This window comes from Neoarius graeffei, chromosome 19 (assembly GCF_027579695.1).
Source record: "Neoarius graeffei isolate fNeoGra1 chromosome 19, fNeoGra1.pri, whole genome shotgun sequence".
In the NCBI taxonomy this organism is placed as follows: domain Eukaryota; kingdom Metazoa; phylum Chordata; class Actinopteri; order Siluriformes; family Ariidae; genus Neoarius; species Neoarius graeffei.
Window position 1 is genome coordinate 36,982,977 of NC_083587.1, and position 24,255 is coordinate 37,007,231.

The 24,255-nt window shown below is 41.5% G+C and overlaps 1 protein-coding gene across 1 annotated transcript in view; it reads right to left on the reverse strand.

Moving 5' to 3' along the window:
• Nucleotides 1-2,178: 2,178 nt before the first annotated feature.
• The window catches only part of vps41 (VPS41 subunit of HOPS complex), a 115,019-nt gene continuing 92,942 nt past the window's right edge, over nucleotides 2,179-24,255 (reverse strand). The window contains exons 22-29 of the mRNA XM_060900035.1: nucleotides 20,060-20,197; nucleotides 19,932-19,986; nucleotides 15,736-15,876; nucleotides 15,371-15,507; nucleotides 12,285-12,384; nucleotides 12,154-12,198; nucleotides 8,483-8,562; nucleotides 2,179-2,619 (exon numbers count right to left, since the gene is read on the reverse strand). Of these exons, the coding sequence (XP_060756018.1) occupies nucleotides 2,539-2,619; nucleotides 8,483-8,562; nucleotides 12,154-12,198; nucleotides 12,285-12,384; nucleotides 15,371-15,507; nucleotides 15,736-15,876; nucleotides 19,932-19,986; nucleotides 20,060-20,197 (777 nt within the window). The 3' untranslated portion in view covers nucleotides 2,179-2,538. The remainder of the gene's footprint in view (nucleotides 2,620-8,482; nucleotides 8,563-12,153; nucleotides 12,199-12,284; nucleotides 12,385-15,370; nucleotides 15,508-15,735; nucleotides 15,877-19,931; nucleotides 19,987-20,059; nucleotides 20,198-24,255) is intronic.

Genomic DNA, 24,255 nt, shown 5'->3' on the forward strand with positions numbered 1-24,255 from the left:
AACTTCACTTTTATGATGTGGATTTTGTTGCAAGTCACATGGCTACAGAAAATTACTGATTTAGATTTTTAGAATTCAAGGTCTTTGCCACATACATTTACAGCACAGTGAAGTTCTTTCTCTGTATTTAATCCATCTGAAGAAGTGCGCACACCCACAGTGTTGAATATCGCTCTCCGTGCTTATTAAATGCTTGACACACTATGTTTAGGGTTGTTTACAACAATTTTAGAAGTGATTCGTCCAAGAGCTCTAATGGCCTCGGTGAGTCATGTTTGGAGTCGGTGATGTCGCAATTTGTACTCTAAGCATGATATCTGAACCTCGTACAGAGTAAGATGGCAGCACCCAGGGACTTTTAAAATAAAATCTGTATACAAGTATGAACATTACAGTGCCTTGCAAAAGTATTCATCCCCTTGTGTGTTTGCCCTGTTTTGTTGCATTACAAACTGGAATTAAAATGGACTGAGGGTTAGCACCATTTGATTTACACAACATGCCTACCACATTAAAAGGTGCACTACTTTATTTTTATGACACAATAAGGTGAAAAAACAGAAATCTGGAGTGTGCATAAGCATTCCCCCCAAGTCAATACTTTTTATAGAGCCACCTTTTGCTGCAGTTACAGCTGCAAGTCTCTTGGGGTATGTCTCTATTAGCTTAGCACATCTAGCCACTGGGATTTTTGTCCATTCCTCAAGGCAAAACTGCTCCAACTCCTTCAAGTTAGATGGGTTGGGTTGGTGTACAGCAATCTTCAAGTTATGCCACAGATTCTCAATTGGATTGAGGTCTGGGCTTTGACTAGGCCATTCCAAGACATTTAAATGTTTCCCTTTAAACTACTCCCATGTAGCTTTAGCAGTATGTTTAGGGTCATTGTCCTGCTAGACCGTGAACCTTCGTCCCAGTCTCAAACCTCTGGCTAACTCGAACAGGTTTTCCTCCAGAATTGCCCTGTATTTAGTGCCATCCATCTTTCCTTCAGTCCTGACCAACTTTCCTGTCCCTGCAGATGAAAAATATCCCCACAGCATGATGCTGCCACCACCATGCTTCACTGTAGGAATGGTGTTCTCAGGGTGTTGGGTTTGCGCCACACAGGGCATTTCCCATGATGGTCAAAAAGTTCAATTTTTGTCTCATTTGACCAGAGAATCTTCTTCCATGTGTTTGGGGAGTCTGCCACATGCTGTTGGGCAAACTCCAAACGTAATATATTTTTTTAAAATCAATGACACTTTTTCTCGCCACTCTTCCATAAAGCCCCACTCTGTGGATTGTATGGCTTAAAGTGGTCCTATGGACAGATACTCCCATCTCTGCTGCGGATCTTTGCAGTTCCTTCAGTGTTATCTTTGGTGTCTTTGTTGCATCTCTGATTAATGCCCTCCTTGCCTGGTCTGTGAGTTTTGGTGGGCGGCCTTCTCTTGTCAGGTTTGTAGTGGTGCCATATTCTTTCCATTTTGCTATAATGGATTTAATGGTGCTCCCTGGGATATTCAATGTTTGGGATATATATAAAAAAAAAAACCCCAACCCTGATCTATACTTCTCCACAACTTTCTCTGACCTGTTTGGAGGCTCCTTGGTTTTCATGTTGCAGAGTCAGGATCCTTCCAGAACAGACATCATGTGACACTTTAATTGCACACAGGTGGATCTTAATCAACTAATTATGTGATTTATGAAGTGAATTGGTTGGAGCAGCTCTTATTCAGGGGTTTCATACGAAAGGGGGTGAATACTTATGCACACTCCAGATTTCTGTTTTTTCATCTTATTGTTTGTGTCACAATAACAAACAAGAAAGTGCACCTTTTAAAGCAACAAAACTGGACAAACACCAAGGGGGATGAATACTTTTGCAAGGCACTGAGGCATTTCCCCTCTGCATGCTGTCAAACTAGGGCAGCTGATCAGCTTTTACATTTTCAGGTTTGCTCATTATATTCCTATGGCCATGGTGTGCATGTCGCTGAAGACTAATTTCTAACCTTTTAGCTAGTCTGTGCCTCCTCGTGCAGGTATCGATGACAAATACTGAAGTCTGGACTCCTTTTCTAGATGGAAGCAACAGCTAATTAATAAACATTTAATATAAGCCTTGAAGTGTAAAGATGTTAGGACATTAAAAGCTTTCAAAACAGTATAACAGTCCTGTACACCGTGTAATATTGATTCATTTTTATTGTGAGAGATAAAGGCCAAACTACAAATAACTTTGCCCATCCTCCTAATTTTTTTTTTTTAAAATAGTCCACTCACTATTCAGTTCCTGCATGGGTTCCTGTTTCTCTACTTCACTGACCAAAAAAGTGTACAAACTGCTTTCATGCCAAATGAACAATGTATAAGCAGTGCAAGGAAAGAAGAAGAAAAAAAAAGGACTTTACAGTTCTGCACACAATGTAAATGCTTAAATATGTACAGTCAATTAACCAGACTATCATTTTGTAATATTCACCAAGACTTGCAAAATGAAATGGCAGTTTGCAGTATGTATGTAAGGAGTCACTAGATAGGAGGACACTACTTCTTCATTTCGAGAATGCCGCTGCCTGGGCCTCTTCGCTTGGCACTGCAAATGTTACAGTACTGTCCGCCAGGCATCTAGAAAATCAAAGAAACAATAAGCATGTGTGTGCGTATACCTTTGTAGAACTCCGAAGTGATTTCTACAACCCCTGGCAAAAAGTATGGAATCACCAGTCTTGGATGAGCACTCATTCACACGTTTTATTCTGTAGAACAAACTCAGATCACAAACATGATACAATAATAAAGTCATTCCAAAGTGCACCTTCTTGGCCTTCAGAAACACTAAAAGAAATGAAGAAAAAGCATTGTGGAAGTCAGTAAATGTTACTTTTATAGACCAAGCACAGGGAAAAAAATATGGAATCATGAAAAACAGACAAACAAAAGAACATGCAAAACACATCACTAGTACTTAGTTGCACCACCTCTGGCTTTTATAACGGCTTGCAGTCTCTTAGGCATGGACTTGATGAGTGACAAACAGTATTCTTCATCAATCTGGTGCCAACTCTCTTTGCCCATGTTTACATTAGACCGTATCAGCGGATCATCAGATTAACGTTTTTAAAACGATTAGTGTGCACACAGCAACACCAATACACGATTCGCGTGCACACAGCAACACCAATACACAGATACGCTCGGCTCCGCAGGCATCCTGCGCTCCAAATCACTCCGCCCTGAACAGCGAGTGCCCTCTGGAGGGTGCGCACTCCGGCCTTGCGCAGCTCACAGAGCGCGCGAGTGAAGTGCACAAGCAGTGATTCGGGACTGAGCCGCTGTGTGTGTGATCCCAGCGCATATCACTTACCACTTGCAAGTGGAAGGATGGCAAGCCTAAAGACAATCATAACTACACAATGGGCAGTATTTGCATCAGTATTTGCAGTATTTTCATACTTTTATACTCTTTAATGAAAGGTGATACAAGGCGGAAGTCCGCGCCGTTTTTCAGCAGTCGCGTCACATGACCAACCCCAGCGAATCAGGAAGGTGGATGTCACAGTGACGTCGTCCAATGAGACGCCAGCTAGAGCTCAGCACAGCGTATCCGCGTATTCGCAATGTTTACACAGCACCGGAGCTGACACGATCTGGATTGAATACGTGGACGCTGGCGGATTCCCGTTTCCCGGCGGTTTAATGTAAACGGACAGTGCATCCGCGAAGAAAACGAGACAGATACGGTCTAATGTAGGGATGTCCCGATCCGATCACGTGATCGGAAATCGGGCCCGATCACATGGTTTCAGACTCGATCGGAATCGGGCATTGCCTCCCGATCAGGGATCGGATATATATCTATATAATATATTCTCATTTTTAACACATCAATAGCTATGCGTTGGCACAGAGTGAGACCAGACCTCTTGTCTCAACACAGCAACATCAACGCGTGCGGCATGACATCACTTTGTAGCGGAGACGCTATTGGTTATTGGCTGCCTGTTGCCGGCAAAGTTGAACACGGAAGCAGTTCGAAGCGGAAAGCAAAGCATGAGATCTTTTTTTTTTTCGTTGGATGACAAAAGAAACGGGCTCAAACCTGAAAGGGTAGAAATGCTTGTTTTCATCAAGAAAAACGTTCATTTCCTTAATTGAAATTACTGTACACCACTGTGAGATGCGTTCTTAAAAGCAAATTACCGGCACCGTGGCACTTTATTTTTTTTATTTGTTTACATTCCTGCCAGGTATTTTAAGGTTATTTTTTTTAATTTGTTATTTATTGTTCAAACTGCCTCACGTAAGTGCTCTGTTTGCTAACGGAGTTGTTGGATGTTAAAATAAGGTGTTAAATAAAAAATGAGGAACATCCTGGATCCGTTTCTTTCCTCATCTTTATTTTTTATGGATTATAAGAAGTATCGGATCGGGACTCGGTATCGGCAGATACTCAAAATCAAATGATCGGTATCGGATCGGAGGGCAAAAAAACCTGATCGGGACATCCCTAGTCTAATGTAAACGTAGCCTTTGATTGCAGTTGCCAGATCAGCTTTGCAGGCCGAAGCCTTGTCGTGGACCATTTTTTTTTTCAATTTCCACCACAAGTTTTCTATTGGGTTGAGATCTGGACTATTTGCAGGCCATGACATTGACTGGATGTGTCTTTCACCAAGGAATGCTTTCACAGTTTTTGCTCTATGGCACGATGCATTGTCATCTTGGAAAATTATTTCATCATCCCCAAACATCTTTTCAATTGAAGGGATAAGAAAACTGTCCAAAATGTCAATGTAAACCTGTGCATTTATTGAAGAAGTAACCACAGCCATCTCCCCAGTGCCTTTGCCTGACATGCAGCCCCATATCATCAAGGATTGTGGAAATTTGGATGTTTTCTTCAGGCAGTCCTCTTCATAAATCTCACTGGAACGGCACCAAACAAAAGTTCCAGCATCGTCACCTTGTCCAATGCAGATTCGTGATTCATCACTGAAGATAACGTTCATCCAGTCATCCACAGTCCATGATTGCTTCTCCTTAGCCCATTGTAGTCTTGTTCTTTTCTGTTTAGGTGTCAGTGATGGTTTTCTTTTAGCTTCCCTATATGAAAATCCCATTTCCTTTAGGCGATTTCTCACGGTTCGGTCACATACTTGTACATTGACTCCAGCTTCCTCCCATTTATGCTTCATTTGTTTTGTTGTACTTTTTCGGTTTTCAAGACATATGGCCTTAAAGGTCCCATGGCATGAAATTTTCACTTTGAGGTTTTTTAACGTTAAAATGAGTTCCTCTGACCTTCTTAAGTCACCCCAGTGGCTAGAAATTTCATAATGTGTAAACCAAACTATGCCCAACGTTTGAGAATGGCGCGTCAAAACGGCGCATTGATAAACTCTCCCCTTGCCTACGTCAGCAAGGGAGATGATCCCCACGCCCCCCCTCTGGATTCCCATCCACTGTATGGATTGCCCCGCCCAGCACAAAAGTTGCCACCAAACATGGAAATTGCGCTGTACATGGATGTGACAACACAGAAAGGAGTCTGTTTTTACTGCCGACGGGAGAGCCCCTGAAGACGCAGTGGCTTAATTTTATTTACTCCAATAATATGCCGTCGAGTCTACCTAAGACGGTGTATGTTTGTCGGAAGCATTTTCCTGATGAATGTTTCCACAACTTGGGACAGTAGGGCAGGTTTTGCACATCAACTGTCACTGAAGCCTGGGTCCGTACCAAGCATCCCTGCCGCATCAGCCACAAACACCGAACGAGTAAGTGTATAACTGTTAAGTCGTTTTGCCGTGTTTTAAAATCGGTGCCACGTTAGCCTTGCAATGGCTACATTAGCTGTGCAGCTAACCGCTTCCTGCAGTTAGCCAGGTAATCTGCGCTACAAAACCAAAAAGCATGCAGCATGTTCTGTTATAATAGCCAATCAAAACAGTTTTTACAAAGACACCCACATTCTTTTTTTTAAGTCACTCGTTCATTTTATTTGTTTGTTTGTTCAGTAAAAACCCAAACATTTGTTGAATTTATTTTATTTCCTCGCGTCGCACCTTAATGACATCAGCGCGCGGTATTTTTCCCTTCGCGGTTTGTTCCTTCTCTCTCGCCATAGTAAGACACCCACATCCGCTTGTTCTGACCCACTGGAGGTAGCATCACAGTGCTGTTAGCCAATCAGAGGTAACACGTTTACATGTTATGAATATTAATGATAAGACCCGCCCCCACCCTCTACCCTTCCCCGCCTCCATGCTTCTCATTAGCAAAACGACGCACTGGGAAAAGCGCTGAAATGGGGCTTTCTCCCAGGAGGCTATATCTACGTGCCGAGGGTTCATTTCGAGAAAGGCTGCGGATATAACATCCGGAAACCTCCACGAGCCCGTTTAAAGCATCAACAAACCACCATGCCATGGGACCTTTAAGTTTTTTTGTCTTGACGCTTTGATGTCTTCCTTGGTCTACCAGTACGCTTGGCTTTAAAAACCTTCCCATGCTGTTTGTACTTGGTCCATATCTTAGATACAGCTGACTGTGAACAGCCCACATCTTTGGCAACCATGCGTGAAGAGTTACCTTCTTTAAGAAGTTTGACAATCCTCTCTTTTGTTTCAAGAGACATCTCTCTTGTTGGAGCCATGATTCTTGCCAACCCACTTGGTCCAGCAGCCCTCCAAGGTGTGATAACTGCGCTGTTTCTAACTGCAGACTAACGAGCAGATCTAATCTGAGGCAGATGTCAATTTAGGGAAAGGAAATTGACTGGGCGAGTCCTTATTTTCTACCTGAGAATTGAGTGATTCCATATTTTTTTCCTCAGAATTGAGTGATTCCATATTTTTTTCCCTGTGCTTGGTCTATAAAAGTAACATTTGCTGACTATCACAATGTATTTTCTTCGTTTATTTTAGTGTTTCTGAAGGCCAAGAAGTTGCACTTTGGAATGACTATTATTGCATCATGTTTGTGATCCGAGTTTGTTCTACAGAATAAAACGTGTGAATGAGTGCTCATCCAAGACTGGTGATTCCATACTTTTTGCCAGGGGTTGTAGATTGTTTGTTCATGATTCTTCACTAATTTGAGGCACTTAAAACTCTGCAGCATTTACAGTGCCGTATTTCAGCCTTAAGTTCTAAATTTACAAGTAAATCATCATGCCTTGCATTAACTAAAGGAGCACAGATAGGACAACAGCAGCGGTATTTCCTCAGCAGCTGCAGATATCCACGTCATTTATTATTAACAAATAATCATGTGCCAGAAACAATCTGAAAATGAAATACATCTTAAACCAAAACTAGAAATATTACCTCTTAACTGTGTACTCTAGGGCTGTAACGATACACCCAACTCACGATTCGATTCGTATCGCGATTTTTGACCCACGATTCGATACGCCCACGATTTTTTTAAAAATGTTTTTTTAAAGTAGTAAATTTGACTTATTAACATTTACTTACTTACATTAACTATTTAATAACAAATAATTCAGACCACTGCAGAGAATGAGTAATATGTATGCAAAAATGAACAAATGTATATCCAAAGATTGTTTTATTTCTCAAAATAATACTGCTGAGCCGGAAGCTCTGTTTTTTTCGGTTCTGAAAAAGTCATTTTTCCAAATCGTGTAAAACCGTTAAGATTTTTTTTTTTGGGGGGGGTGGCTCTCACTGTCTCACTCTCATAGGGCCAATGATTTTCTGTGATCGCGGAAAACAGATGGAAATTACGGAATTTTTATGGTGAAACATTGCTCGCGTGTCAAAATGTAACTGCCGCAGAAGGCTTCCGCCCAAGCAGACATGCCTTCAGTGTTGCCAGATATTGCCAACGTTTTCCACCCCAAAATATGTTCAAAACCAGCCAAAAAGCGCCTAAACCCGCCCAATCTGGCAACACTGCATGCCTTTCCGGTCAAGTGATTGTGATTGGCTTGTGGCACACCTAGCCAGCCAATGAGCTGCTTGTTTACAGATTCGCTCCCCGCGTCGCAACCAGAATGGCGACCGCTTAAAAGAAATGAATGCTCTGCCAGTGGCGAGTGTGGATGTTGCGTGACTCGCAGAAGATTGTCGCAGGTCGGCGAAAAAACGACTTACTAATAGATATTAAAAAAAAAAGTAATTTAAGTAAGTTTAAAATGTAATTTAAATAAAAAGTAAAGTATTCATAAATTGAAGTTTGGAAGCGTCTCTGTTTTTGGGCTGAGGAGAAGTTTGAAAGGGTGTACCGCGATTCTGCCTTCTTGTATCACGATACGGATCGTGGCTCTGTGTATCGCGATTTCGATACGCATATCGTTACAGCCCTAGTGTACTCTAAAGATAAAGTTACTAAAATTAAAAAGTAAAATGAAAGAACTGAAATTAATTTAAAATCTTGAAACTAGGTACAAAGACACTGAGTATTCTGTTTCAAGGAGGGGAGGAAAAAAAAAAAAAAAAAAAAAAAAAAAAAAAGGTCTTACTGTTCCTGGCGAGGGGAGACACTCTTTATGGAACATGTGCCTGCAGTGGAAGACCACTACACTGAAGGGCTGAGCCGTATCTAAAAACATGATATGGAAGGAATTACACGTGTTCCTGTACGTCTTCTGCATACCGTAGCATGACGCTAAACCATTAATAAGAAATATGCAATGATTTTGTGAAAGATGTAAAAAGGAAGGTAAACGGATGAAAATATGGAATTCAGAAGACACAAAATGAGTCATTTTAAGACTGTAATAATCAATAAATAATACTATAATGAACCTTGTATCAAAATATAACCATGTCAATCATGCCAGGGAGGCACAGTGGTGAGCTTCCTCTTAGTGCTCCGGTTTCCCCCACAGTCCAAAGACATGCAGGTTAGGTTAACTGGTGGCTCTAAGGCCCTGTCCACACGGCAACGGATTCAGGTGAATCTGATAAAATTGTTTATCGTTTCGGCCTGGCGTCCACACGGCACCGGCGTTTTGGGTGCCCCAAAACGAAATCTTTTGAGAACGGGTTCCAGAGTGAAAAAAATCTGGCAACGGCGCCGTTGTGAAGTCGTCTGGATGAGTAGAACGGATTTGTTTACGATGACGTCACAACCACATGACTGTCAGTGCTTCACGCCGGGTAGAAGTGTAACAAACCCGATGCAAGTTGTCAACAAATCCTATAACTTGGTTCATGAAACGCACTTACAAAATATTTTCACTGTGAATTGTGTAATGGTGCAAAGTGAGAGAGAGACAGAGAGAGAGAGAGAGAGAGAAGCAGCCCTTAGGGCAGAGTCTTTAGTCCAAACACTGCGGAAGCAGTACCAAACCGCACACCGCCCGTGTGCTTTCCAAAAACAAAAACAATCCCGCCAGCAAACATAGGAAAAAAAAAAAAAAGGAGCGATCTCACCTCTTCAGATGTTGGTTTAAGTCCGACAATACATTCCTCAAAAAGGGCGTAGAAGAACAAAGTAATCCATCAATGTGTAGCATTCAATTTATTCCGGACCATTAAAGAATTCTGGAGGATATCAGAATGTTGGCGTACCGGCTTCCATCTACCCCCATTCATTCCTCTTTCCCTGTCTTTCGTTTTACGCTACTGATTAATAATCAAAACTTTATGTGGCTGATGCTACAGAAGAAGGGGTTTATGGGGGCGTCGTGGCTCAGGTGGTTAAGGCGCCATACCATGAATGCGGGCGACCCGGGTTCGATTCCGGCCCGAGGTCATTTCCCGATCCCTTCCCGTCTCTCTCTCTCCCGCTCATTTCCTGTCTCTACACTGTCCTATCCAATAAAGGTGCAAAAAGCCCAAAAAAATATCTTTTAAAAAAAAAAAAAAGAAGGGGTTTATGCGCATGCATCTACTTCTATTGTTCTGGTGTCTCCGATGGGACCGTCTTACAGTGCACGTAGAGGTGTGGCATGTGTATTGCATCGTTTTCAGCAAGCATTGCGTTGCCATATGAACCTGATATTTTACTGATCCGTTGCCCATGTGGACGCGATATTTAAAAAAAAAAAAAAAAAAAAAAAAAATCTCGTTGTCATTGTCGCGTGGATGTAGCCTAAATTGACCGTAGGTGTGAATGGGTGTCTGTGTGTCAGCCCTGTGATGACCTGGCGACTTGTCCAGGGTGTACCCCGCCTTTCGCCCGTAGTCAGCTGGGATAGGCTCCAGCTTGCCTGCGACCCTGTAGAACGGGATAAAGCGGCTATGGATACTCATGCCAGGGCAGATGACGCATGCAGTCATGACATGACTAGTAGGGTTATGACTGTGAAAGTGTTTTCAAAATTTCTACTTTCCTGATGTTGCATTTGGTGAACTTTTACTCATATATTACTTTTTTGAAGTTATTTTTATTGGGTCATGCAAAAACCTCGCGCACCCAACATCACCTCACTTTTGATAAATACATGTATATTAAATAAATCATGATTATAAAATAAATTCATTAAAAGATGTGTAAAGTATTTATATAACAATAAATTGCTTAACAATTGTTGTAATAATAATTATAATTGTTAATTAATACAAATTTAAAATTAAATTAAAATTGTTAAATTAAATTTGTACTAATTAATTATAATTATTATTACAACAATTGTTAAGCAATTTGTTATATAAATACTTTACACATCTTTCAATGAATTTATTTTATAATCATGATTTATTTAATATACATGTATTTATGGGTAGCACAGTGGTTAGCGCTGTCGCCTCACAGCAAGAAGGTCCGGGTTCGAGCCCCGTGGCCGGCGAGGGCCTTTCTTTGCGGAGTTTGCATGTTCTCCCCGTGTCCGTGTGGGTTTCCTCCGGGTGCTCCGGTTTCCCCCACAGTCCAAAGACATGCAGGTTAGGTTAACTGGTGACTCTAAATTGACCGTAGGTGTGAATGTGAGTGTGAATGGTTGTCTGTGTCTATGTGTCAGCCCTGTGATGACCTGGCGACTTGTCCAGGGTGTACCCCGCCTTTCGCCCGTAGTCAGCTGGGATAGGCTCCAGCTTGCCTGCGACCCTGTAGAACAGGATAAAGCGGCTAGAGATAATGAGATGAGATGAGACATGTATTTATCAAAAGTGAGGTGATGTTGGGTGCGCGAGGTTTTTGCATGACCCAATAAAAATAACTTCAAAAAAGTAATATACGAGTAAAAGTTCACCAAATGCAACATCAGGAAAGTAGAAATTTTGAAAACACTTTCACAGTCATAACCCTAATGACTAGTAATGGGTTAGAATGTGTTTTATGGCCTTTTGACAAGAACATTGTCACGATATGGTATAACAGAAATCTGGATGTAGAATCCCTTATAAGTAAGCCTGGGGAGACAGAGGCAAGGGGGCGAGAATGACAAAGAAATTTGACTCAAAAGGCAAACCATCCTCTTTGGCATAAGACTGGAGAGTGGGATTATTAATCTTTTAGACTGTAAAGTCAAACAGTACTTTGTATGTAGAAAGGACTTTCAGCATGAGCATATTATGTGAAGAGGAGCCTTAGGACTATGCAACAGCCTCTGGGTGAAAGGGAGGGTAAACTCTGTCTCCCCTGTCAATCAGAGCGACACTGGCCAATCATGGGCATCTGAGAGCTCATACACACGAAAGATGGTGGACAGCATTTTCCTCCGAGGGCGTCACGCCGCCCTGTGCGAGGGCGTCACGCCGCCCTGTGCGAGGGCGTCACGCCGCCCTGTGCGAGGGCGTCACGCCGCCCTGTGATGCAGCATGAGCAGCAGTTCCAAAAGGATGCAGTTGGCTGGCTTCATGTGTCTCAGAGAAAGCATGTGTTAGCCTTCACTATCCTCAGTTGGTAGCTGTTGCCTGATAAGAAAGAGATCTGGCTGGTGGGTAGCAAATGGCAGATGACCAAATTGGGGAGAAAATGAGACAAAGTCCTGGGATGGGCATCAGGGCATTATGATTACAGCAGCTGTTTAGTACAAGACCAGGTGGAACTTGGGCATAGCCTGCTTTTTGCAGAAGTGCATAATAAATAGGGATCGCTTCATAACAGTTACGGAACAAAACAGGCTCTTATAACAATTCCCAAATACCAACATGACACTTCCTGACAGCACGACCCCTGCTAGGATGTGTTTAATCACATGACCATGTCAGTCTTATGGCACAGGATTCAAGCTACAAATCATACCTGATGGTAATATTGGGACATGACATGCTTCACAGTTGTTCTCCTCTGCATAAAAAAAGAAAAACGGCATTAATAATTTTCTCGAATATACAGATTCATGAATGAGTGAAACGCTGTGAATGGCATTTTACCGTCCACTCGAACGCCTCTCATCTGTGTTCTGTGCATCTTTTGCAGCAGGGAGAGTGAATCTGCTACCAGGATCTTCTTACAGCCCTCTCGCAATAAAATCTAAAGGGAGAGCCATGAAGATGCTTATAAACTTTAGGTCTTTATTAGACCTTGACATTTTATTTTGGATGTCGACTGACCTGTGCCAAAACTTACTTTTCTTTCTTTGTAATAGGTTGTTGTTTCTGTTGTGACAGCTTACATAGGGAATTGTATGGAGGATGTTCCACACTTAATGGCACGGAAGCCGCGAGAGGCCCTTCATATAATCTTTTTTTATTTGCCTTGTTATCCCGAGATAACGACATAATTAATTCAGGATGTCGAGTAAACAATACAACTAATTCGAGATCTAGAGAAAACAAAACCGTTATTCAGAGATAACGACATAATTCAGGATGTCGAGAAAACAATACAACTAATTCGAGATCTCGAGAAAACAAAACAATTATTCCGTGATCTCGAGAAAACGAGACAATTATTCCGTGATCTCGAAGAAAAAAAAAAATTATTTCATGATCTCGAGAAAACAGCTGGAGATTTCTAGCAGAGCTGCGCCCCCCTGTGGGTCAGACAATGAAGACTTAGAAATTGGCAGACATGTACCTGGATGAACCATTTCTCAGCTGTTTAACTCGAGACCTCGAAATAACGGTTTTGTTTTCTCGAGACCTCGAAATAACGGTTTTGTTTTCTCGAGACCTCGAAATAACGGTTTTGTTTTCTCGAGACCTCGAAATAACGGTTTTGTTTTCTCGAGACCTCGAAATAACGGTTTTGTTTTCTCGAGACCTCGAAATAACGGTTTTGTTTTCTCGAGACCTCGAAATAACGGTTTTGTTTTCTCGAGACCTCGAAATAACGGTTTTGTTTTCTCGAGACCTCGAAATAACGGTTTTGTTTTCTCGAGACCTCGAAATAACGGTTTTGTTTTCTCGAGACCTCGAAATAACGGTTTTGTTTTCTCGAGACCTCGAAATAACGGTTTTGTTTTCTCGAGACCTCGAAATAACGGTTTTGTTTTCTCGAGACCTCGAAATAACGGTTTTGTTTTCTCGAGACCTCGAAATAACGGTTTTGTTTTCTCGAGATCTCGAAATAACGGTTTTGTTTTCTCAAGATCTCGAATTAGTTGTGTCGTTATCTCGGGATAACAAGGTGAATTAAAAAAAAAGGATTATATGAAGGGCCTCTCTCGGCTTCCGTATAATGGGTTAAAAAGCTTTAAGTTTTCAGACACAGCAAAATCTTCAACACAGGACTTGAAGACTAGTTTCTTTGTAACGTGGCAAGCTGTGTGGATTTTTTTTTTTTGGGGGGTGGGGAGGTATCTTATTTACTTCTCAAGAGGGAGAAAGAGGCTGGTGAGGGAATGACTTTTTATAGCTCTTGTAACAAGTAATAACCAACTTGTTTCACAGATTTTCCACAACATGAAATGTGTCTAAAATGAATAAAAAAGTATGATGTGTTTATTAATAACATTCTAATTATTGGTGAATTGCTGTGGTGTAAGAGGAGTAGAGCAATTAGGGACCTTGCTGTTAAGTGGAACATAATCAACTACCATGTCATGTCCCATATTAACTGGAGCACCGTGATTGTGGGGGGGAAACTACATTTCATTCCTATATCTGGTTTCATTTGTGATGCGATAAGAGGCAAACAAACAGTAAAGTGACTCGACCGGAGTGGTAACAGTAATCCTGCTTCATCTCACCACCTCATCATTGTTTATTTTCCTGTAACAGCACGCCCCATCAAGTGTTTTACCTGGAGATTAATATTAAATTGGTTTTGGGAATCACCACACTTTAAGGCATCCAACCATATACCTAAAGCACAAACATTAGCATCTTTGAATCTCAGGCATAAATCAGGTTCATATACATGATTATACTATAGGCATGTAACGATATATCGTGTGACGATAAATTGCGATACAAATTTCAAAGAAATCGGGACTCTCTTGTTACAGACTGCCAAAAGCAAAAGAGAAGCAAATGGAGGTAGTACAAAAGGCCTACTTGTAATCTTTTTTTTTTTAACTAAAAGGAATATTTTAGTTAAAGAAGAACTGAAGGCAAATTTATCATCAAGATTCTATTTCTCATTTTATTAAATATAGGAATGCATTTTTGATCGCTATTTTGTCGCTGCTATAGCAAGTTATGAGTGTCTGAAATACGCTCTGTAATAGTATATCAGTCCATATGTCAAAGCAATGGCCGTAAACGAGATTCGTTGAGACCTGTGCGAGACATCGTAGGACGGAAGTAAAACGTACAGCGGAAATCAAAGTGACCGACATCTGCCAAAAGACGCGCGCGCCCTCTTTCGAACGCTGACGTAATCAAGCTGGAAGTTTTGTTTGTTTTGATAGCAATCAGGAAAGTTTGAAGAAAGTCGGCAGTAATCGGCATTTAAACTCGTTTTTGTGCAATGTTTCGTTTGGAAAACAGTTTTCAAAATGGCGGCGCTGACACTTCATGTTTCGAAGTCTCGCACACGTCTCGTGAAGATCGCGCGGATGAGCGACGCCTGCTGTGGACCAAACGAACTAAATTCAACACGGCTAAAAACCGAATAGGCCGATAAGGGTAATATTTAATTGCAATTAGTTGCCAATACGAGTCGCAATATAAGGTTACTAAAACCGAAAACGTAATTGAATAACACGTTAAGAAATGACTTCAGTTCTCCTTTAATATTATAAGACTATTATATATTTTCGTCCAACCTTTACACATGGGTAAATAATAATTTTTTATTAAAAATTAATTCATTCTTGATGATTTAAATTTTTTTTTTTTTAAACAAAAGGAATACTCAAGTTGATAAACAGGAAAATAAATGTTGCACTTTTTTGGTAATAAAATGTTCATTTTTATTTCCCAAAAAAATAATGTGGGGGGGAAAAGCAAATCATGAACCCAATATCGTGATGTGAACTGGAAGAATCGTTACATGCCTAGTACACTATAGACAAATCCACACTAAGGTGGTTTGACTAGACAGAATTCAGTAGTGCAATAGCGGACTCTACCTGTAGATTGTAATCATGCAGGATTTTGACGAGCGAGTCTCTGAGATTTGGGATCTCCATGCCTTCTTTAATGCGGTGGATTAGGATAATAGGGTCCACGTGGGTTCCTATGTTGTTCAGGAGGCCTGTGATGAAGGCTGGAGAGTGTGTATGAGGTCAGATGAGCAAGTTTCTTAATGGTTATTGAAGAATTGCATGCTCTTTTGGGTACTATCAAATGTTTCAAATGTAGGTTTGCCAGTATACTTGAGTCAAACCATTTCATGAGTATCAGCATCACAGGACCTTTCAAATGCGTCTGGTCCTGTTTGACCAACAAGCACTGATAGGTTTCTGCTTTCAAAATGACACAGGTTATCACGTACGTGGTTTATCTATGGAGTAGGAGATGAGATCCTCCCACAGTTCAGCATCATCCTGCTCTTTAGCAAACTCGATAGCCTTATCCACATCTTCCAGCTCCCCCATGATCATCTGCAATGCCCGCCTGCAGTTTCCCATGCGACCTGCAGATGGAGCAAGGGAGGTGTCATTCCTCTCAGGAACAAAAGTTTAAGATGTGCTTTTATTAAAACTTAAAAAAAAAAAAAAATGCTGAGAATTTATATTCAAGTATCAAAGGTTACTAAGGTTATTTCCCATTCCTGTTGGTCAGAACATGTGCCTTAATTTTCTATATACGAGAAGGAATCCTCTTCCACCAAGACAATGCACCAGCCCACACCTCACTGGTTGCCATGGCAACAATTCACGATTGTGGATTCGAACTTGTTCCTCATCCACCTTATTCGCCAGACCTGGCCCCCTCCGACTTCCATCTGTTCCCCCAAATGAAAAAAGCCTTGGCTGGTCACCATTTTGCCAGTGATGATGATGTCATAGCTGCAGTCGAGGGGTTTCTTGAGTCCCAAACAAAGGACTTCTTCTACACCGGGATAAAAGCGCTTCAGCACCGTTGGAGCAAGTGCTCAGCCTTTGAGGGGGACTATGTTGAAAAATAAATCATCAAAAATCCCTTATCCCTTTTAGTTTTTCTGATGCTTAAAACTTTTCATACACCCCTCGTACTACAGCGTCACTGAATTCTCAAATCTGACTGGTCAGGTAGTGCGTGTGATTTTTGTACAACACGGATCAGACAGCAGTTTAAAGCTGTACTGCTTTTCAGATTTTTCCACTGTAGGTCTTAAAATCAATTTTCCCCGACACCCAATTATTTTTGTTTAATGGACCGAAAGCTACTGAATTCGAATCACAGACTTCCAATTTTATTCTTTAAAAAAAAAAATGAATGAATGAATGAACACGGCTATTTTTTCCTGCTTCACCATGACCCAATTCAAGATGCTACATCATGCATCATGTGGTGGGCTTTCCCTGTTTGCGCAAGGCACTGTGGGATACAAATTTGAAACAGGAGAGAAAAATGGAGGACGCGAAAGAAACGTGAAAGACCGACTACAGTAACGGAACGTGAGAAGAAAAGACGTTACGTTGCGAAGGAAAGGAAACGCAGGACCAAACTAATAAATATCGACGGTTAGCGAGCACCTCGGTGTGATCAGCTGTTCGTTTAGAGACAGAATGATGTAACTGTCAGTGCACGGTCAAAGCTAAACCTGTGCATGCGCACACGGACTTCCTCTGTCTGCTTGACTACGTGAAGCGAGCAATTTCATGTACATTATTTGCGAGGGAAACCCGTCAAATTAAATAACTTCCCAGCCACAGAATGGCTTGGATTTTTTAAAGATATTACAGAAATAAACATATCACAAATGACCAAATTCAGAGGGAATTAAATTTCACAGATTTTTTGAAAATGAAAGACCGTCTACTTTTAAGCTGTAACATGAACTACAATTTAAGTTAATATTAAAGTGCTCATTCTAATGTTGTTAGTTCTATAGTAACAACTCTTTCACAGGGATGTTTGGTAGATGGGCCATATAATCTCATCTCATTATCTCTAGCCGCTTTATCCTGTTCTACAGGGTCGCAGGCAAGCTGGAGCCTATCCCAGCTGACTACGGGCGAAAGGCGGGGTACACCCTGGACAAGTCGCCAGGTCATCACAGGGCTGACACATAGACACAGACAACCATTCACACTCACATTCACACCTACGGTCAATTTAGAGTCACCAGTTAACCTAACCTGCATGTCTTTGGACTGTGGGGGAAACCGGAGCACCCGGAGGAAACCCACGCGGACACGGGGAGAACATGCAAACTCCGCATAGAAAGGCCCTCGCCGGCCACGGGGCTCGAACCTGGACCTTCTTGCTGTGAGGCGATAGCGCTAACTACTACACCACCGTGCCGCCCCGGGCCATATAATTTAAGGCAAAAAACAAACAAACGGTCTTTTTAAAATCACAGTTGTTTAATAAAGAAAAAATTATATTTACTGATGTAGTGAAGTTTATTTTTGCGGAGACACATTTACATAATATTTATCAAAGGAGTCTGCGCTTTGTAACAGTCACAGTGCTTTGCAAAGTTTCCCACCACTGGGAAAAATTCTTGAAGACCAAGGAGTTTATGCTTTCAGTTTCTCTGTAAAATGACAAGTTGATTATGTGACACATAATAAATGCATTAAAAAAAACATTATTTAACGAAAATTGTTGTTAGAGTCAAGCTTTCTTTGTGGAGATGCTTATTTAGCATTTATGGAAGGAGTCTCAGGTGTCAGTGCTTTGCAGTGTTGTAGTCGAGTCACTAAACCTCGAGTCCGAGTCATTAAAAATACAAAAAATATTTGAGTTGAGTCCAAGGACAACACTCCAACCGCGCCATGTGACGGTGGCTGTTTCAGCACCATTAACATTAGTTTGTTCCTGAGCATGACGTATGAACAGGTGAATGTGCTTCTCTTTGTCAGGGAGTGTGAAGTATTCTGTCAGAGATGGTTAGGAGATGGATGTAAGTGCAGAAGGTGTGTTTATTAATACAAGTGAAGACAGGTAAACAATCCAGAATGACAGGCAAAATCGTAAAACAGTGAAACAAGAAGAAGAAACCTTTGTCGCATGCACACTTCAAGCACAGTGAAATTCATCCTCTGCATTTAACCCATCTGAAGCAGTGAACACGTGCGTGCACCCAGAGCAGTGGGCAGCCACACTACAGTGCCCGGGGAGCAGTCAGGGGTTAGGTACCTTGCTCAAAGGCACCTTAGCCCAAGGCCCCCCCACGTTAACCTAACCACAGGTCTTTGAACTGTGGGGGAAACCGGAGTACCCGGAGGAAACCCACGCTGACACGGGGAGAACATGCAAGCCCCACACAGAAAGGCCCTCGCCGGCCACTGGGTTCGAACCCAGCAATAGATCGAGCGATGCACAAACAGGTTATCGTAGACTCAGCAGAATCAAAGACGAGAAACAGGAAATCAGGCATCAGGAAACCAAATAAGGAAATAAGGCTCGATAATGTGTCAGCAACGCAAGTCAATACTTCGCAAAGTATGCAAGTGTTTTTTCAGTTTTTATATAGGCGCGCTGACTGCGCCTTAATCCTGTGCAGGTGCGAGTTGTTTATGGCACGCCTGAGAGTCTATCTGATGCACGCGCCAAGGTGTGCAGGTGTAACAAATTAGGACAAAAATTAAATATCTTACGGCAAATTATTATGGCATGTTACAAAAAAAAAAGAAAAAAAAAAAAAAAAGAGTCCTCGTCTCCAATTTACGAGTCCTAATGCAGTTAATGCACGAGTCCAAGTCCGAGTCAAGTCACGAGTCCTTAAAATTAGGGCACGAGTCGGACTCGAGTACTACAAGCCTGGGGCTTTGTACTGGTCAGAGGACAAGAGCGTTCTTGGTAACATGAAAATCTGTGAGTTTTTGTATTTTTAACATCAAGGGCAAGTCAAAAGAGAGGGGCTGGAGGAACTATTGTTTATAGCTGCTATAATGCAAGTGATAACATGAACTGCTTTCATGGATGTTACATTCCATTCCATGTAACAAATACGAATGATGCATCATTCATTAACAAATTTAAAATTGTAATTGGTCAGCAGCACGTCCATTCGAATTCCATTTAAGATTCAGAACAAAAACTGTCTAAAAAAAAATATTAATTAAAATAAATTAAAGTAGTATAGTGTACTTTTATGACCCGGATCAAGTTACTTGGTCAAAAAGAAGTTTAAGACTTTCAGCTTAGTATATAAAAAAAGAGTGCTTAAAAATGTTTTTTATATTGAACAATGAGTTCTGGCTCTCAAATATATAAATATTACGTACATTTAAAAAGTATTTTAATAGTGGAAACCATTCATACAGCGCCTCATTCTCAGAAATAAATGTAGGGCAGTAAAGGTTAGATGCAAGAGAGTATTTCATCACGGAGGATTCCAACTTCAGGAGGTAAAACGCTGAAATGATTCAAAGGTCAGCTGAGGTGATCTGATGAGCTGAATGATATTTTTCGTAGCTCCAAATACGTGCTGCTGGTTTGCTTTTATTTCACTACACCACTGGACCTTTCATTAGGTTAGTGAGAAGCATCACACCAGGAATTCTAAATAAGCCTACAAAAATTTGGACTCACTGAGCAGAAAGACTGTTTCCTCGACAAAGTGTCTCTGCTGGCAGATCTCCAGGGCCTACAAGAGAACAGCGGATCAGGCTTGTAAAGAAAAATATGATAAAAGAGCTGAGCAGGTTCAGCGGCTGTACCTTCTCCAGTGGGCAGTGAGTGCTGTCTCTGAGGAAGGGTAGAAGGTTGCCCCGGTCGTACTCCGCATACAGACTGATCTGCTTCTCATGATATCTCTGTCCCTTGTGGTGGTCTCGCTTAAACAGCTTGTGCAGGTACTGAGGGCAAGAGAAAGAGCGCGTCTCTTTTTAGAGGCGATAAGAAGGTGGAATACTGCTTTGAGCAGATTTGATAAACACTGCAATAAACCAGCTGACAAATTAAGGCAACAGAAAGAAGGTGGAAATTGATAAGGGTTGTTTTACAATCAGGGTACGCAAGCTAAAAATCACATTTAACACTTATTATCTTCAGTATCAAAAGGCTTGACTAAATAAACTTGGTTGTTTATTGTAGCCCTGTGAACGCTCTATTTACCATGCAAAAAAAATTTTGGTGATAACGTTATTTTTGGTGAATGTAGGGCAATATACAGTGGGGCAAAAAAGTATTTAGTCAGTCACCAATTGTGCAAGTTCTCCCACTTAAAAAGATGAGAGAGGCCTGTAATTTTCATCATAGGTACACTTCAACTATGAGAGACAGAATGTGAAAAAAAATCCAGAAAAATCACATTGTCTGATTTTTAAAGAATTTATTTGCAAATTATGGTGGAAAATAAGTATTTGGTCAATAACAAAAGTTCATCTCAAGACTTTGTTATATACCCTTTGTTGGCAATGACAGAGGTCAAACATTTTCTGCAAGTCTTCACAAGGTTTTCACACACTGTTGCTGGTATTTTGGCCCATTCCTCCATGCAGATCTCCTCTAGAGCAGTGATGTTTTGGGGCTGTCGCTGGGCAACACGGACTTTCAACTCCCTCCAAAGATTTTCTATGGGGTTGAGATCTGGAGACTGGCTAGGCCACTCCAGGACCTTGAAATGCTTCTTACGAAGCCACTCCTTCGTTGCCCGGGCAGTGTGTTTGGGATCATTGTCATGCTGAAAGACCCAGCCACGTTTCATCTTCAATGCCCTTGCTGATGGAAGGTTTTCACTCAAAATCTCACGATACATGGCCCCATTCATTCTTTCCTTTACACGGATCAGTCGTCCTGGTCCCTTTGCAGAAAAACAGCCCCAAAGCATGATGTTTCCACCCCCATGCTTCACAGTAGGTATGGTGTTCTTTGGATGCAACTCAGCATTCTTTCTCCTCCAAACACGACAAGTTGAGTTTTTACCAAAAAGTTCTATTTTGGTTTCATCTGACCATATGACATTCTCCCAATCCTCTTCTGGATCATTCAAATGCTCTCTAGCAAACTTCAGACGGGCCTGGACATGTACTGGCTTAAGCAGGGGGACACGTCTGGCACTGCAGGATTTGAGTCCCTGACGGCGTAGTGTGTTACTGATGGTAGCCTTTGTTACTTTGGTCCCAGCTCTCTGCAGGTCATTCACTAGGTCCCCCGTGTGGTTCTGGGATTTCTGCTCACCGTTCTTTCTTGTGATCATTTTGACCCCACGGGGTGAGATCTTGCGTGGAGCCCCAGATCGAGGGAGATTATCAGTGGTCTTGTACGTCTTCCATTTTCTAATAATTGCTCCCACAGTTGATTTCTCCACACCAAGCTGCTTACCTACTGCAGATTCAGTCTTCCCAGCCTGGTGCAGGTCTACAATGTTGTTTCTGGTGTCCTTTGACAGCTCTTTGGTCTTGGCCATAGTGGAGTTTGGAGTGTGACTGTTTGAGGTTGTGGACAGGTGTCTTTTATACTGATAACGAGTTCAAACAGGTGCCATTAATACAGGTAACGAGTGGAGGACAGAGGAGCCTCTTAAAGAAGTTGTTACAGGTCTGTGAGAGCCAGAAATCTTGCTTGTTTGTAGGTGACCAAATACTTATTTTACAGAGGAATTTACCAATTAATTCATTAAAAATCCTACAATGTGATTTCCTGGATTCTTTCCCCCCATTCTGTCTCTCATAGTTGAAGTGTACCTATGATGAAAATTACAGGCCTCTCTCATCTTTTTAAGTGGGAGAACTTGCACAATTGGTGGCTGACTAAATACTTTTTTACCCCACTGTATGTCATATTTAGCAAAATTACTCGTGTCATTTAGAAAAAGTGCTTTTTTGACCACAGGTAGCTCCAAAAGGGATGCACTTAAATCATTCTTTATACCATAAAACAAATATTTGGTTCCACATCATTGGAAACATACTGTAGTTACAGGGATGCAAACAACCATGGTCAAAAAAGAGTGAGGTAGTGCGGCGACGCGGACCCCCCACACACACACAAAATAGTCAGACAACAGTTTCAACAAAACAGAACATTTATTAATTACTATTATTTATTAATTCAGTTCCCAATCCATCTTCAGTTCCCCACCCCAAAGTCAGTCCATCTTTACTCCTTTTTCTTCCTTTTTTTTGCCACTTCCTGAAGTTTGTGTAGTGCCTTGCGTCTGGCAGCATTCTTTTGCTTGGCTGCATGTCTCAGTCTTTCTTGTTTTTCGTCAGCTTGAGCTGTTGCTTTAGATGCCTGGGCACTTCCGCAAGATGTGCTGCAACCAAAATCACTCAGCCTCCTCCGTTTTGCCAACATCTTCCCCTCTCTCTCTCTTCCTTGTCCTTCCTTCCTGCAGCCCTCATACTCCTACACATTCTCTTATCTACTGGGCCCATCTTCACATCTTCCCTTCTGAACAATTCTGTGGCAACTGTACTTCTCAACTGGTCTGACTCCCACCTATCGAATCAACAATTTATACACTGTCAGCCCTCCCAAATGTCTCGTTTTGAATGCTGGGACCCTCTTTTGACTATTTAGTGAAGTGGTGAATCATGTCAAGCTTTTTAATAGTTTAGAAGTAAGCTAGTTGTCAACATAGCAACACAGTGGGTGCAGGATTGTAACTGAAGCCAAATTACCCAACACTGACACTGTAAATATAGCCAAGTCGGTGGCCAAATCTTAATTGGTTTAACATTAGGCCGCACTCACGGCCCACCCGGCAAACACATGAAACGGAATGACACTTATCAAGGAATGTTATGTTTAAATAAAGACTTCATTACGGTCCATCCCGACACAAACGAATTTCGCTTCGCTCTCATTGACTTTGAAAGGAGGCGAAATTCGCCAATGTTTTTGCTTAATTTAGACAGCCTAAGTGACTGTAATGTTGTGGCTACCACGGATGGATGTATGCACCACAAACTCATAACACACACATGGGTTACACATTACCATTTGATCACTCGATGTTTTAAAATAGCAGCTAGTCGGGTGCTAACAGTTAGCATTTTAACTAAGCCAGACAGCCACAAGCTTTAATAAGACCAATTCTTGCACGTATAGAACGGTATTACGGCACTTAAATATTATCTAGGAACAAAAAACAATAGTCATTAACCCATGTAGACACTACGTTGAGAACATATACAGTTATCATGCAACTCCTCAAATAACATGATGTTTTTCAGGCGTTTTTTTTACCCCAAGGATAGGTCATGGCTAATATGGTTAGATGAAGGAGGCTAGGTTACGAGAGACAAAGTTAATATATATATCAGTGGCGGCTGCTGGTTTTTAAAACAGGGGAAGCCCATTTTACGCATTCATCGTAAAACCTGTAGGCCGGATATCAAAGCATAGAAAGGTGTGCCCCATTAGCATAGTGAACTAGACAACCCTACCTAGTGGCAGAAAGTATTTTTGCTTGTACATTTCATGTTATAGTCTGGCTTGCCAGGCTAGTGCCTCATATCCTTAATCAAAACTATCAAACATCCAAAAATCACTGGCTATTCAACGAAGAGCCTTGAACAATCATACCCTGATATGCAACACAGAGTCTTTAACACAACACCCAGCTGTGCAACACATCCTTGAACATCTTCTGCAACACAGTCTGGAAATTCATAACCAGGTAGGCTATGCAACACACAGAACCTTGAATATTATACCCAGGTATAACCTATAACACAGAGCCCACCATTCTCTTAACATTACTGAACAATATACACACTTCAGATTCATGAACATGAACACTATACACAAATTCTGCCCTTCGCTCCTTTTCCAGAAAATGGTCTGTGACCCTGTCATACCAGCTAGTTGTGCTTTCCAGAGACTTCACCAATTTCTGTTAGCAGCTAGCACTGCAGATCCCAATAAGGCTCAAGCTAGCCTACAACCAGATTGAACTACAAATGAA